Source organism: Antedon bifida, chromosome 7 (genome assembly GCF_963402885.1).
Source record: "Antedon bifida chromosome 7, ecAntBifi1.1, whole genome shotgun sequence".
NCBI lineage: Eukaryota > Metazoa > Echinodermata > Crinoidea > Comatulida > Antedonidae > Antedon > Antedon bifida.
Window position 1 is genome coordinate 15,855,860 of NC_136232.1, and position 17,644 is coordinate 15,873,503.

Sequence of the window (17,644 nt, forward strand, 5' to 3'; positions counted from 1 at the left end):
AGGAGCAAGAAAATACTTTAAACTTTTTCTTATATTTAAAAAAATGTAATTGCACATTTTACGGTGAAATATCGATGTGCACAGCGTACACAGAAGTACTTGCGGCAAAGAATATTGCGCGCGCGTGCGCTAGTACATTATAAAGTTCGATTGATTGATTTTTGAACGAAACATCCCATAACTACGTCCTATTAATAACAATTATGTAATATTTTCAATTCATAATGCATGCTTTGATGACTAAATAAAATAATAAAGTGTCGTGGATATATGTGTTAATATATTGAATAGGGTATGAACAATATTAAAATAATAAAGGCAAATTATTACAAATGAAATGATGAACGAGTCTCTGAAAGTTAAGTTTGTGTCAAAAACACACAGAGAGCCATATACTGTATAAAAAGAGGGGTGAATTTGTGTGTTTTTTGTATTGGTTCATGCTTTGATGTATCCTGACTTGCATGTAGGCCCTAGCATTTATTCTTTTGTTATTATAGACACAATATATATTTGTTACGAAATTAATACCATTAATAAAATTAATTACTAAAATAAAAACGGAATATAAGCGTTATTTCATAGACAAAAAAATCTAAAAATAATGCATGAACTATAGGAAAACTCTATACAAAAGAGACGCGCGCGCCCTAAGCGTGCGAATTCTTTGACACAAAAATGGCTTCTAATTTTCAATGTCGTAACTCTTTATATATATGGCTCTGACACACAGCCAGTCTGTGATTCTTTTTTTGGCCAGCCTGTGGTCCGAGGGCGCTAGACATATCGGCCAGCCTGTGGTCCCGAGGGCGCTAGACATAACTTTTCCATGCTTTTCTAAAGTGAGCCCTCTACAGCTGTTTTCACATAACTTTATTTAGCGGGAAAATTAAAAGCAGTCAAGATCGATCTAACAGGTAGGCCTCGCCCTCCTATATCCAAATAATTATAAATATAAAACTAACAACTTTACTAGGCCTAGGTATTCATAATTATAATGCCTACTTAATAAGAAGGCCTGCCCTTTAATAGGGCTAGCCTAGTTAAATATTAGTTTAATTTCGTTAGGCCAGCAAGAGTGAGAGGAGGACAGACTCCTCCTCCTACAGTACAGGCTACAGGCCTACGCTAGTAGGCTAGTACTAGGCTAGGCCTACTAGGTAGGTAGGCTACTGCATGCTCACAGTGACAGGGTGCCAACACTCTATCTAGCTTTACTGTTTAGGCCAAACCACCGCCTCCCGTTCCCATATTGTACTACCTATTACTAGAGCTGACTAGCTAGCCGTCCTAGCTAGGCCTAGCCCTAGTAGGATTAGAAGTTCTACTAGCCTGGGCCTAACTAATAATGGGCCTAGGCCTAGCCTAGGTCTAATTAATAATAGACTTACTAGGCCTAGTTACTAGCCTACTACTACTACTACTACTACTACTACTACTACTACTAGGCCTACTACTACTACTACTACTACTACTACTACTACTACTACTACTACTACTACTACTACTACTACTACTACTACTAGGATTACTAGTTATTATAATAATTAGGCCTAGTAGAGTAGGGTAGTACTAGGTAGCTCCGCTAGCCTTATATGTATATATACTACTATAGTATGTATTAGGCCTATATACCAAAACTACTATAAACATCATTTATAGTAGGCCTTGATTTGAGTCCCATCATGTTGCGCCAATCAAGCAAACTACCTTTGATTGTTCATTCTTCTAGAGTGAAAGCTTAAAGCTTACGTAGAGCATTGTATGTCAATTCAACGTTTATTACAATGGTGTGCATATATTCTCAATAATTGTTTTACCTTTGATTGTTCATTCTTCTAGAGTGAAGGCTTACGTAGAGTATTGTATGTCAATTCAACGTTTATTACAATGGTGTGCATATATTCTCAATAATTGTTTTACCTTTGATTGTTCATTCTTCTAGAGTGAAAGCTTACGTAGAGCATTGTATGTCAATTCAACGTTAATATTAATGGATTGACCATACCAATGTTGAGCTTAAACTACAAAAAAAGTTAAATAAAGTTTAAAATGAATTAATAAATTGTGTTTGTGTTCTTGGCTGCTTTACCATTATAATACCATGTTAGATTTAATTCAAAATAATTGATTTTGTTTATATGTGTTGTTAAACTACACACTGGCTGCTTACAATCTCTAAACTAATAACCAAAGATGACGATTCAAATATTGAATTTTTAATGATAATTAATATACAAAAAAACAAAATGTCAATGAAAATAAACTGAAATAATAAATGTTAAGAGGATATATTCATGATTTTAGATTGCTGGTTCTTAACCGAGTCGATTTTAATAGAACATTAAATCATTCTTATAGACCTATAAAAGCTATTAATTAATTATGATTGAAAAACTGTGGTAATAAACAATAATAATAATATATTATTTAAATGGCTCTAGTAATAAACAGAGCCATATATATAAAGAGTTACGACATTGAAAATTAGAAGCCATTTTTGTGTCAAAGAATTCGCACGCTGAGGGCGCGCGCGTCTCTTTTGTATAGCGTTTTCCTATAGTTCATGCATTATTTTTAGATTTTTTTGTCTATGAAATAACGCTTATATTCCGTTTTTATTTTAGTAATTAATTTTATTAATGGTATTAATTTGGTAACATATATATATTGTGTCTATAATAACAAAAGAATAAATGCTAGGGCCTACATGCAAGTCAGGATACATCAAAGCATGAACCAATACAAAAAACACACAAATTCACCCCTCTTTTTATACAGTATATGGCTCTCTGTGTGTTTTTGACACAAACTTTCAGAGACTCGTTCATCATTTCATTTGTAATAATTTGCCTTTATTATTTTAATATTGTTCATACCCTATTCAAATATTAACAAATATATCCACGACACTTTATTATTTTATTTAGTCATCAAAGCATGCATTATGAATTGAAAATATTACATAATTGTTATTAATAGGACGTAGTTATGGGATGTTTCGTTCCAAAATCAATCAATCGAACTTTATCATGTACTAGCGCACGCGCGCGCAATATTCTTTGCCGCAAGTACTTCTGTACGCTGTGCACATCGATATTTCACCGTAAAATGTGCAATTACATTTTTTTAAATATAAGAAAAAGTTTAAAGTATTTTCTTGCTCCTATACTTTACATGCATTAACGGAGACAAGTTTGACACAAATTGATCTGCATATCACGTGACTATAATCCAATGTCGTAACTCTTTATATATATGGCTCTGGTAATAAACGTTGGGTAGCGCCCTCTATAGTTTTGGAGAAAAACATTTACTGTACCTGCTCGCGCGTCAATATTATGGCTCTGGCTGACCGAAATGTCTAGCGCCCTCGGGACCACAGGCTGGCCAAAAAAGAACCACAGACTGGCCGTGTGTTTGACGACCCCTGCTCAAATAATCAGCCTTTTTAGTTTATGGTGTTGTTTAATAGAATTTATTACTAAAGAATTACGTGTTAAAATTATAGTTTCTATTAATACTATTAGGCCAAATTATTAGTCTCTAAAGCCCATGTCTATTCTTCTAGTTAGTACAGTGTGGGTGCGTGTGACGTGTGTGTGTGTTAGGTATGAAACAGTCCGAGTAAGTCAGCAAAATTAAAAAATTACATTACGCAAAAATACAGTATGTACATTTTTTATTCTAATATACATGCTTATGTAAAGTTTCCTTTGAGTACATACATACTTATTTATCAATGTACTTAATAGAATAGAATTTAAAAATTAATATTACACAAATGATATACATTCTTTATTCTCGTGGGTCTAATCTTTCCATCTCATGTGTTCATATAGTATGCGCAAAAGATGTGTAACAGCAACCGTTCTTCTTTTGAACGAACAGGCAGAATATAGAGAGCTAGAGCTAGCTAATAATAATAGTCATGCTATGGAAAGCCAAACCCGCCAAAAATACATAATACATACCATCCACCAATAATTAATTCGTACAAAATTCAAACCATCCAATATTATCTCATGCAGTTCAATGAAAACTTAAACCATTCACCTAGTATCTACACCATCCAATATAATGTGTGACCATCTATCACTAGCCCAAACGACAATACGCCGAACAAACTACCCATAACACAAACCATCTAAAGAATGTTGAGCCCAGGCAGCAATAATTGAATTAATCTAACGTTAATACAAGTATATATTAGTCAACTCATTTATCAACATTTCATGTAGTTCATGAACATTTCAAACAAAGCATCTTAATTATAGTTCATCGAATTCTAATTCTAATACATTGCCTGTTTTATACACCGTTCGTCTGTTCAACAGTTGAAACAACTGTTTTGCACACGATACGCCCGTTCGTGAGTTCAAACCATGATATTTGAAGCATCGACTTTCCAAACAGCGATTTTTCGCACCGAACGTATTTTCTTGAGTTAAAGTGGTTGCATTTCAATCACTTACTTTTGATTGGCCAGTATTACACACCGTTCGCTTGTTCGTGATTTCAAACCATGATATTTGAAGCATCGACTTTCCAAACGGCGATTTTTCGCACCGAACGTATTTTCTTGAGTTAAAGTGGTTGCATTTCAATCACCTACTTTCGATTGGCCAGTATTACACACCGTTCGCTTGTTCGTGATTTAATGTGATAACATTTCATTCGACAACTTTTCAAACGTTAGCTTTTGGCTCCGCTTACGTATATATCAGTTGATATACTATTTTTTAATTTTCATACTTTCCATACATCAGTTTTGTACATCATTCGCATTTACGCATGTAAAGTGTATTTATTCCACTCGACAAGTTTTAAAACGGTAGTTTTTGTTTTATTGTTTAATTGTAACTGTTGGCGCCGATTTTATATTGGGGTGGGGGGGGGGGGGGAGGTGTTCGGTACTGAATGTGAACAGTACACATTTTTAAATATGGTACCTCTACATGTCCGGAAATTACACTCTCTCAAAAAAGGTTTTTTTTTCCGTAGTGTGTAATATTAAATCAACCACAACCACAACCGTAAGATGAGAACATTTTAGGAACAATGGACATGTTATGCCCTGAAATTGTACTCATTAAAAATATTCCAGCTAGAATAAAATGTATAGTCCCCTCTCATATTCCCAAAAGTCTTTAACATGGCGTATGTTCCTATTGCTATTGCTTTGCAAGAAATCTGTCAAACACTTGAACAGTATGTGAATGGTAACATTGATAGAAATCTATTAATGCCACTCCCAATGCGACTGGAGGTTATTATCGAAACGATAATCGGGCATGAAAATATCCGGTTAGAGGTAATCGATAATCTTGTAGCGAGTAAAAGAGCGATAGAAGAAGTCATTGGCCCAGGCCAGGTAGGAGACGAACATCCCACTACGAACTCTGCCATGATTCACACTGGCAGACCAGGACGGGCAAGATTTGTGATCGGGCGTAGTCAGCTGCAGTTCTTTGTGGGTGCGTATTATTTTTAGGCCTCCTAGGTTTTGGGCCTAGGCCTATGTATCATTATCTACTTTAATTATTTCTTGTCTTTGGTAAAGTGGCTACCATCGAAGTAAGTAATTCATTCATTAAATTAAATTCGTGTTACGGAAGCCATCTTCTTCTTGAAGAGAGTGGCAAACAGTCGTAACCAGCCGAGCCTTAAAAACAATTATTTTTTGTTTTTTACGCTCGGCTGATCATGGTTGTTTATCATCTTTGTAAGATAGTAGCACGAACATAGTGTGTTTAATACAAATTTAAAGTAGGCCTAACGACCTTTACTTTTATGTGAAACAAATTTTGTAATTTAAATATTAATATATTGCATGACAAAAGGTAGGTAGGTTGCATGATAGGTAGGCCTACTGTATTATTTTTTTAAAAATTATTATGAGGCTCTTGCAATAATAAGCATGTAGAGTCTTTTTTCTCTCGAAAATATTACCTTACAGTACAGTACTTTGAATTATTTCTTAGAATTTTCTAGCCAATATATTATCCAATTCCCATATAACAATTTAGTATTAATAATGAACAAAATTTGGTGTTTTTGTAAACCTAATATTTTACTTTCCGTTCAGTCTTCTCTCCATAGTCAGTTATTTTCATTTACTTCGTAGACAACAACTTTACTGTTCAGGACATGAGTAAAATGTTTTCTGTAAGTAAAAGAACGATAGAAAGGAGGCTACAAGAATACAACATGACAACAAGAAACTACACAGATATTTCTTCCGAGTTTCTAGACGCGCGTATTGGCATGATAACCATGAATTTTCCAAGATCAGGTAGGTATTGAAAATATACAGAATGGCTTGTTTTGTTACGCGACGGACTTTAGAATAGAAGAAGTACTCCTTCGACATGATAAGCATACAAAATAAGGATTATTTTTTGAAAGGTTGGGTTAGATACGATGATCGCATCATTTATTGATGGGATGGGATTCTTTCTAAATGATAGAGAGTAGTACCACTGTTTGTAGCGGTAGCTATTTGCATAGTTTGCTTATTTGTTTTTCTTTATTCATCATTTCATCTTAACACTAGGACTTAAGTCAATTGAGGCTCATTTGATGAAAGACGGCATACGAGTACGAAGAGAAGCATTGCGAGATTCTGTCAAAAGGGTTGATCCCGTTGGGCGTCATTTGCGGTCTCTGCGTTGCATACGCAGACGAGTTTATTCAGTGCCATCTCCGTTGGCTCTGTGGCACATAGACGGGAATCATAAACTAATAAAGTAGGTCTACACGTTTATGATATGTTATGATCAAAACAGATTCGTAGGCAACCCGACGCAGATATGAAAAATGATAATGTAAATGTAAGAAATTTACATTTTATGATACAATAACATAAAAGTATTTTCAGTTTCCTTTATAATTGTCGTATGTTTGATTCTACAGATGGAGGTGTGTGATTCATGGAGGTATTGATGGTTATAGTAGAGCGATAGTGTACCTAAAACTCAGTACAAATAACAGGGCATGCACGGTTCTAACTTGTTTCCAGGAAGCTGTCAGAAAATGGGGATTGCCGTCGAGGGTGAGAGCGGACAAGGGGATCGAAAATGTTGATGTGGCTCGCTTAATGTTGAACCACCCTTCTAGAGGACCAGGCAGAGGTAGTTTTATTACTGGAAAAAGTGTTCATAACAGCAGGATTGAAAGATTGTGGAGAGATGTATTTGAGGCTGTTATATGTTCCTGGCGCACATTCTTTAGCAGTTTGGAAACCATGGGTTGTTTGGACCCAGATAACGAGGCGCATATTTTTATTTTACATTTCATTTATGTACCCATTATTAATAGTATGTTGATGGATTTCCAACTGATGTGGAACAACCACAAACTGCGGACCGAGCACAACAAAACCCCAAATCAATTGTTCATAATGGGTATACAAAATATTGCATCCGATGCAAGCATCATAGCGTCTGAGTACTTTGAAGCCATACCAGAGGTAACGTGGAGTTGTATAAATTAAAGTAATAAATAAAACCTTCATTTTATACGGTATTCTTGGATTTAGAATGTAAGGCGAACGGATGTTCGTATAATTTGTTTGTCGTAACAACTACGTTATTATAAACCTGTAACAAAAACTATTTTAAAAATAGTCTCCCCGACACACACATTATACGTGAGAAACTACTTGTATAGTTAGCTGTTACCGTACACATTTTAATTTTACCGTGTCTTGTGTGATCTACCTAATCTTCTTTCATTATTTTGGCTTATTGTAGGAAAGTGTTCAGCAGTATGGTATAGATCCAAACTCACCCCTTCCAGAAGAAAATGATGGTATAGTTGTCCCTGACACTGCCTGTCCAATGAATGATGAACAACTCTCTTTATTTAAGGATGAAATAGACAATGCGCTAAATAATGCAGTTGATATTTGGGATGCAACTCCTTATTTACGAGGCTTAGATATTGTTTCTGAATTTTGATGAGTAATAATGACTATTGTGAATGTTTAAAATAGAAAATTATCATAATGCATATATTAATAATTTGGTTGGCATTTACACTTTAGTATTGGAAATCAGGCTGTGTGAATATCGATTGTTTTGAAAAACAACTTATTCTCAAATGAATGTTAATGTTTTTATTAGTTAATTATATAGGCCTAAAAATAGCTGTGTAGATTGGGGATAGAGAGAGAGAGCATGTTGCACAATTTTACTGATTGGTGTATTTAATGACTGCCTTAATTGTTAATTAACAACAAGTTTCTTTAATTGTTAAAGAAAAACGTTTATTGCCATTAAATTGAAAAGGTTATTATATGTCCTAAAATCAATACCGTAGTCAACATATGATTTGCTTTAACATTTTTTCTACTGATGTGTAAACTAAATATGTTTGTTGAAAATAATGTTGTACTTAATGTTTCAAGAACTGCCGACACTAAAATGTTTAGAATCAAATATTATATTTCATTTATTTAGATCTACCCTGTACAGGGGGTTTAAGAACTGGTATGCCTAATGTTTAAAACGGAAATAATATGAAAACGTATTAGCTCATAACAACCCTTTCAACCATCGCTCATCTTCTTCTGTCATATATCTTTCCGTTATGTAAATACAAATTACCACCACTCTTTCTCAACGGTCACCTCCTCTATCCACTCTCCATGTCCTAAATTGAAGCATTATGGATTTTGCTCTGTGATTGAACCAACCCATATCTACAGTAGAAAACTTTATTTAAAGTATGTCACTTGCTTTGTTCTGACCCACTTAGGTCTACACATTACCAAAAAACTGTTGAGAAAATGCCAAATCATACATATTGAACAGTGTGTCTTTTGGCGGCAGACTGCATGTTAAACCTGGCCGTGGAAGTTGCATACTGTTAATACACGTGTTGGCAGACGGGAGAAAAGAACCTGCTGTTTCTGTAAATACTATTTGTGGATGGAGAACAAAACCCAACACTGGTTCTTCATCCGTTCCGGTCACAAACTGCAACAGATGACCAAGCGTCAGGTGACCTCTTCTACCACCTATGAAAAAGAGAGGTAAAAGTCAAAACAAATCAAGTCATAACAAAACCCTTTTAGCCATCGCATCAGTAAGTGACTTGGCTTAAATGCTTTGAATAGTTTTAACACTGCATGTTCTGATATGAATTAAAAGTAATGAGGTTTAAGAAAATTTGAAAAATGTCGGAGTAAAGCGAATTTATTTTGGTATGTTACGGTTATTGCTCTTTTTTGCCATTTTAGACACTGTTATTATATGGTTTGCGACGGCAACAACAAATACTTCACTTGTATAGCGGACACATCCACTACAAGTGTGCTCAATGCAATATTCCTTTATTGTTTGTTTATTGTTTTCCACACATAATAAACTTAAAGTTAAATTGTACTAAACGAAAAGTGACTTCAGAAATACACATAAATAAATAAGGGTAAGTGTGTGGAAGCCAAAATAAGCTTGAGAACTTTAGGGCATGGCCACCGGTTAAAATAAGGGTTTAAACAAATAATGGATTGCATTATGCTACAGTAGGGCAGAAAAAGGAAAATATACGAACAGACAGTCTGTGTTTTTCTATAACTTATAACTTACTAGCAACCTCTCTGACGCAGTCCAGAAATCGGGCATATACAGAACTTTCAAATATCTTAGTGTTTGAGCCATCGCTGCCTTTAAAAGATGGCTTCAACAATTCTTTCATCTTTTTTACAGATAATAGTGCTGCAGGGCTGGGTCGAAAAAGATGAACAAATGTTGGTATGTGACAACAAAGCTATAGAAAATAATTAGATAAAATGGTAGACAAGTGAATTGAATTTACAATTTTCAGTTGATCATTGAACGCATTACATTATTGTTTCGAGCAGAGATGAAGCATTATAGTGATTGGATCTGACGTATGCATATCATTGTGTTTTAGTTACTTATTTAAAGATATGGATCAGAAGCTTAAACTGGCAGTAACTGGTTTTGCGCTCTGTATATGTATATTGTAGCAGTACTGTACGACATACCTGATATATCCCCAACTTTGCGAGTCCCTTTCTTAAATTGGTTATGCACTCAGAAGGAGCACTGCTGTTGACGAGTTCGTCGATAAGGTCACTGTGCATGAATTGTGGCAATTTGCCATTCTGGACAATACTCATAGCTGTTAAAAGATAACCATTTTTAAATACATTAAATCATTATAACAGTACCGTACTAGTAAAAAGAAACAAAATAAAACATACGGTATAAGGCTATTAGGAACCAATTTGGTGAAAACAATTGTTGCATTTACACGTCACACGTCAAGGAACCTCAAATAGCACCGTGAATCGCGTGATTTTATTGTAAGTAGACATTGAAAACCTACCCATTATTATGCCGATGTAGTAATATTCCTCGGGAACGTGTTCTTTCATACCGTTATCAAAATAACCATCTTTTATTGCTCTTAAAGCCAACACAAAAAATTCTTTCCTCGGGCCGCCATAATCGGCTGCTCTCTGTGTGTAAGATATGAAATTACTGTATAGCAACACGGTTAACATCTCATTTTAACTAAAATGCTTTGAATATATTCGATTAGTTTTTACAAATTCAATTGTTTTTTTTTATTATCATTGTATTTCAAAAGGTTGATTTTATTTATTACAATAAAAATTTATTTAATATACCTCATCATAGAATTGCACTTCCAGTGTTTTGCGGTAGTCGGCCATATCCCTAATTTCCGAAAAAGCAGTTGCAAGCACATCTTCTCTATTAATCATAATAAAATTTGTTTCCCCTTCGATTACCTCTGCTTCATCTTCTATCTCTAGTGGTCTTCCTGAAACAATAGCTTTTTGGTAATAACGTAGCACTTCTACAGGATTCCCATTAATGTTGTGGGTATTGCAGTAATTCACGGTATCTTTGACAATTGTTTCAATAGTAGTAAGAGCAGGTTCTCGTTCGTTACGTTCTGGTTCGTTAACAAACTAAAAATAACAATTATTTTTGTAAATGATGATACTCATCAAAACCGAAAGCTATAGTACATACTCTTGCAATAATACATAACTTCTATTATAACATAGCTAGGTAGCTTATCTTTTTCACTGAAATCGCACTATGTTTAGTTTTTTAGTTCTAAAAGTTGTTTATATAATTATATTTAAATAATGAACTAGGAACTAGCTTCACAGACATTGAATGAGTAGTGCCTACGTACAATGTTTTCAACAATTTCTAAGTCTAAGTTCTGTTCTGTTCTGTTCTGTTCTAAGTTATCGGAGGCCGGTATTGGTTCGGTGGCCGGTATTGGTTCGGTGGCCGGTAGTCCCGGTTCCAGGTCACTGTCTGATGAACTTGAATCTTCGTTCTGGGGTTCAATAAGAGAAGATAATGTACAGTAATATTGCGTGGTCGAGTGAAAAAAAAGTTGTTAGCCTAAATTATGATAGAAATATTCAAATTAAGCATTTTGTTATGTTAAAAATGTATTATACAAATCAAATAAAAAAAGGAGAATATTGATAATATCTGAAAACCGGTAATTACCGGCAAGTCCGTATCGGGAAAATTGATTTTCAATTCTCGTTTCTGAAAACTGAAACTGATTACCAATACTACTTTCTTCTCTTTCACAGGTAATTACCATGCAATATTTGATGTGCACTTTCATGTTCTTCATGGAAATGTCGGCCCTACAATTTAAACATTTTTCTCGGGCTTCCACTAATGGTATTTCTGCCTCCGGTATATCCCGCTGCAATGGGCGAATGTATAATTTTCCAGAACCAAATGTTCTAAGGTCTTGAACTTTACATGGCCCGTAATGGACAACAATCAGTTTTTTGCGATCACCTTCCTTTGCCATTGTTATCTCAAACCCTCCGCAATTTGCAAGCAACGGAAATGTTCTACAAAAACAAATTAAAAATAAATATGTAGAATTTTGTTCTCATTTGCAAAATGTCATAAGCATCATCATCATAGTTGATTATTTTCTCTTTAACAAACAGTATTTTGGCAAAATCACCACAGAAAACATTTCGATGTGAAAACATTAGAAAAATTATCTTACTTAAATACCAGGTTGCAAAAATCGTCTTGATTGCCTTCCGCTGGAAACACAATTTTCTTCTCGCCATAGCCGTTATCTTTCAGTTTTCGACGTTGGGCTACAGTAGGAACAGTTTCCATTTTGTGTTCCATGAGGCATACTAAAAATCTTCAATGTCAATGTTCTTCCTAACAAAGGATAAAACATCTTATAAAAACCATCTTTTATTAATATTAATAATCATTTCGGTCAATTAAGAAGATAAGACCTCCTTGTATTATTATTAGGCATGTTTTTGATTATTTTTGGTTAAATAGCAAATTTTGTTACATGGGCTAATTGTTGGAGGTTATCAAATATACAGATATGTTAGGAATTACATAACATCGTTATTCTTTTTATTATATGTTTAATAAAACTGTTAACATTTCAACTTTATATAAAAAATATACACCAATAAACCTGATTGGCAGTATTATCCGAACTCAACTATAACATGACGTAATAACTGTACCGACCTAAATACATTACACACGACAGCTTCTAAACTCTCATTGTGAAAATACAATTAAAATTGATGCGATAAAACAATTACCATCGTACCTTTTCCAGATGCTTTACTACTGGTACTGTTGTTGCTATGACCCCTGTTATATGGGGTTTGTCTCTGAAATAATATTATATGTACACAGTGATAAAAACTCGTTCAAAATGTTAATTTTACTTGTAATACAAAAAATATATGATGTTTTACTGAACGGCCAGGTAAGTCTCCAACAAAATTAATAAAAATGTGATGGACAACATGTTAAAATGTGGCACCATTGTATTGAAAATTATTTAAACTGGATTGGTACAGGCTTGGAGCCACTTAATAAGCTATCTATCGGTACAATAGTAAACGATTCGGGTGCCAAGAAGAAGGGGGTTTAGTAACATGATGCAACTTACATAATTTCGATTGAACAGTCGTCTGTGTTCACTCGCAATACTTTGGTCTATGCTAGGCGTACTGCTGGTGCTAGCACTGGAACTCAACGTAGATCTACTACTACTTCTGCTACTACTAGGCCTACTAGTACTAGCAGCATGACTAGTGGTTGTAGTAGTGCTACTAGTAGTACTAAGCTCACTACTACTATTGGAAATGGTAGCAGGCGAAGGAGTGTTTGTGATAGAATTTGCTAACCACTGCAGCACCTGCAAAACACTACGTAAATCATCTGACATACTGGATGATACCTGAAACGAATGAGTCCATACAACTTGTATTTACACTTTTTCACAATTTCACGTTAATTTATCACATTTTAAGTTTATATACTAGAAAATCAATATTATTCCTAGAGCCTAGGCCTATATGGTTTAGAGCTATTTGGCAAAATAAAAAATAATTGTTCAGTGGTAGGCTTCTGTACTATTTATTATTAATAAATACAACCATTGATTAAAATATCGGTCTACGCACAATCGGAGGTTTATATATAATTTAATATAAGTGTAACCCTATGATTTTTATGAATATATTTTACCATTTATATCTTTCTGTTTGATTTTATTCATTTGAATGTATCTGTTTTTACAATGTATATAAATATAGTTTATAGGTCAGTAGAAAAGAATGCAGCTTAATTGCAACAAAGGTTACCCCAAGTGGGTCAAAGTGACCACTGTTTGGGAAGTAAGGAATGTGTTTTGCCAAGTTGCTAGGCAACTAAGGTGATTATACCTCATTTCTGATGAGTATACATCACTTCCACTTGTGCCTGCTCACAAGAAACATCTATACATTTTTAACAACTTTAAAGGAAGTCACTTTTTCATATTTTGGCTCTTTTCTTAGGTAAGAACTATCAATTATATTATTTTATGTTTAACAAATGTGTTAATATAACTTAATTTGAGATTTAAGCTTATGAAGATTAGGTTTATGCATTATGTTTGCATTGGCTCAATGCTTTAGATTAGTTATGTGATACTTAACTTTGATTATATTTTATAACTTTTGTGATACCATTTGCAATTGCGCTTGGTAATTTATGTTACTGTAAAGTAAGGTTCTGCAATCACACATTGTTCTCTCCCGTTTTAAGTTAAAGGGTCTTGAAGTGATTAACTTGCTTTTGCTAATACTTTTAATTTTATGAGTGTATCAGGACGATTCTGGTAAATGTGGGTCATTTACTAGATGGCAGTACACTCTTGGTATTGATTGACCTAGAGACAATTGGAGTGTGATTGTAGAATTGATACTATTGTATTATACACTTATTTTTTGATTTCCGCTTTATATGCGACATTTATTTTTATACATTTAATTACCTTTTAGTTTATAATTTAGTTTATTGAATGGATGCATTAACCATCCTGAGTTTATAATAGTCAGGTTAATATGTTGATAGACACACGTTTGAATAGCTATTGCTATTATCCATTGCGTTGCAATGTAGTTATATTGGTATCAAGTATTAGCATACTTACCAAACGAAGTACCTCTAACTATATAATGTAACTATTGTTTTAATGAGTAGTGTGAATAATCATATACCAATCAGTGTTAATCGAACCTGATGGTATTGACGGATTATATTTTATTTTGTTTAATTGTCTATCATAGCCTAGGTTATTTTGCAAACATTGTGGTATTGTAATTATGTACCAAATGATATTTGATTTAAATTGTTTTATAGTTATATAGTATATGTATATATTTTCTCTTTTCTTAGATGAGAAAACACTACTTTTGAAATTTACGAATCATTATTGCAATTATTACACCATTGGTCGGAACATTTCGTTGATAACATTTACTCTACTGTGGAACCTTTCAAGTCGGAATTGTTTCAACTGAAGACTCAATTTTAATATAAACTTTTAGTTTTGTGGACACTTTAATGTTTTATCTTGAGAACAAATAATATTGGTTTTATGTAAATTCCGACAAGTTGATGTCAAAGGAATAAATCTACATTTTTAATTTATAAGGCGTTTTCCTTGATTTGATTATTTAATACTTCTTGGAAATTTTAGTTTCTTGCTAGAAACTCGGGTTACAAATGTAGGCCTAGGCTAGGCCTATGTGTAATAATATTATATTATAGCTGGATAATTCCTATAATTAGTAATTTCAGCTACAAAATCCAGGTTCCAATCCTGGTCACCACTCATGGCACTAATTGTAGCTTTTTATAAAATAATGATAATAATTCCAATATTAATAATTATTAGGGCCTAGGCCTAGCCTAGCCTAGGCCTAGCCTAGGGCTAGGCCTATACTATACAGAAAAGTATAACAATAACTTAAACCATCATCAATTTCACCTACAAAATCGATAAAACACAGAATTTAAAATAATAATAATAATAATAAAACAGGAAAACACTATTAAACATTATTATATTTATTTATCTACCTATCATCAGTATACGTACGGTACGTACCTTTTTTGGTCTTCCTGAGCTGAATCAATTCAATCAGCATCAATGTGTGAAAAATGACGAACTACGCAGTTGAATAGCCCCCATAACAGCGTTGGGTTATTTAATGCATGATGAATAACAAAATAATTATGATTTAATAACAATACACATGTTTTTATTTAATCCATGATAAATATTCGTAAAATATGTTTATTCGGATATTTATTAATTACGTCTCCACTAAAGTCTATAAAACATAATGAATGTCATTATTTCAAATAAATAGGCCTACCCCGTAAACAAATGGAAGCGTCTCAACAACAGTTAATTTATGCATCATAGAGAACACAGAGCAGAAATGGCTCTAGGCCGGCCTCATCTAGCAGCCGCCGCACAGGAGGAGAGAGAAGCACGATACCAGCTCTCCCCCCCCCCCCACCCCTGTCTCTCCCCCACAGGCGGGTGAGGTGGGTGTTACCCCGGGCCTAGTTGTGGGGCGTAAAATTGTAACAGGCCCACAAGCTAAATTATATTATTTCATTCTGTTTTTTTTTTCATTATGTAAGTTTGTGATAATGTGTGTAACCAGGGAGATGTAAAATAAATTTATAAATTAGTTTACATCTCCCTGTGTGTGTAACGTAGGCCTAGGCCTAAGTAAGTGTCATACAGTCGTAAAGTTGACATTCACCCCCCGCCCCTCAATATTAAATCGGCGCCAACAGTTACAATTTAACAATAAAACAATAAATGTGCGAACAACTACCGTTTAAAACTTGTCGAGTGGAATATCTACACTTTACATGCGTAAATGCGAATGATGTACAAAACTGACTAGGATGGAAAGTATGAAAATTAAAAAATAGTATATCAACTGACATATAGGCCTACGTAAGCAGAGTCAAAAACTAACGTTTGAAAAGTTGTCGAATGAAATGTTATCACATGAAATCACGAACAAGCGAACGGTGTGTAATACTGGCCAATCGAAAGTAGGTGATTGAAATGCAACCACTTTAACTCAAGTAAATACGTTCGGTGCGAAAAATCGCCATTTGGAAAGTCGATGCTTCAAATATCATGGTTTGAAATCACGAACAAGCGAACGGTGTGTAATACTGGCCAATCAAAAGTAAGTGATTGAAATGCAACCACTTTAACTCAAGAAAATACGTTCGGTGCGAAAAATCGCTGTTTGGAAAGTCGATGCTTCAAATATCATGGTTTGAAATCACGAACAAGCGAACGGTGTGTAATACTGGCCAATCAAAAGTAAGTGATTGAAATGCAACCACTTTAACTCAAGAAAATACGTTCGGTGCGAAAAATCGCTGTTTGGAAAGTCGATGCTTCAAATATCATGGTTTGAACTCACGAACGGGCGTATCGTGTGCAAAACAGTTGTTTCAACTGTTGAACAGACGAACGGTGTATAAAACAGGCAATGAATTAGAATTATAATTCGATGAACTAAAATTAAGATGCTTTGTTTGAAATGTTCATGAACTACATGATATGTTGATAAATGAGTTGGCTAATATATACTTGTATTAACGTTAGATTAATTCAATTATTGCTGCCTGGGCTCAACATTCTTTAGATGGTTTGTGTTATGGGTAGTTTGTTCGGCGTATTGTCGTTTGGGCTAGTGGTAGATGGTCACACATTGTATTGGATGGTGTAGATACAAGGTGAATGGTTTAAGTTTTCATTGAACTGCATGAGATAATATTGGATGGTTTGAATTTTGTACGAATTAATTATTGGTGGATGGTATGTATTATGTATTTTTGGCGGGTTTGGCTTTCCATATCATGCAGTACACACCAATCGTCATGCAGTACACACCAATCGTCATGCAGTCAAATATTGCGTAATTTATACCGCCACCTATCGACAAAATCAAATATCACGTGACTTTTATTAGACGGCTGTAAAACTAATGCCATCGACTCTAAGATTTCCTTTATGCTTGACATACTGTACTTATTTTAACCGCTGCACATAAGCTCTGTTTTTTTATATATACAATAATTTATTAATGCGAGACACAGGCGCGGCTAGGAGGCCATTGTAATTATTGAATTCCATAATAAGAAGTATAAATAGTCTTAGTTTTACAGCCGTCTAATAAACGTCACGTGATATTTGATTTTGTCGATAGGTGGCGGTATAAATTACGCAATAT

The 17,644-nt window shown here is 34.2% G+C and overlaps 1 protein-coding gene and 1 long non-coding RNA gene across 2 annotated transcripts; both read left to right on the forward strand.

Annotated features, from left to right (window-relative positions):
- Positions 1–5,155: 5,155 nt before the first annotated feature.
- LOC144848945 (uncharacterized) lies at positions 5,156–8,353 on the forward strand. The gene is made up of 5 exons (XM_078705896.1): positions 5,156–5,477; positions 6,128–6,295; positions 6,557–6,749; positions 6,916–7,471; positions 7,755–8,353. Exons 1-5 carry the CDS (start codon positions 5,156–5,158, stop codon positions 7,959–7,961), a joined length of 1,446 nt encoding a protein of 481 aa, XP_078562022.1. The 3' UTR covers positions 7,962–8,353.
- A 5,444-nt stretch (positions 8,354–13,797) lies between these two features.
- LOC144848106 (uncharacterized) lies at positions 13,798–15,020 on the forward strand. Its single transcript, XR_013613825.1, has 2 exons — positions 13,798–13,879; positions 14,763–15,020. It is a non-coding gene; the product is annotated as an uncharacterized LOC144848106 (long non-coding RNA).
- Positions 15,021–17,644: the final 2,624 nt, after the last annotated feature.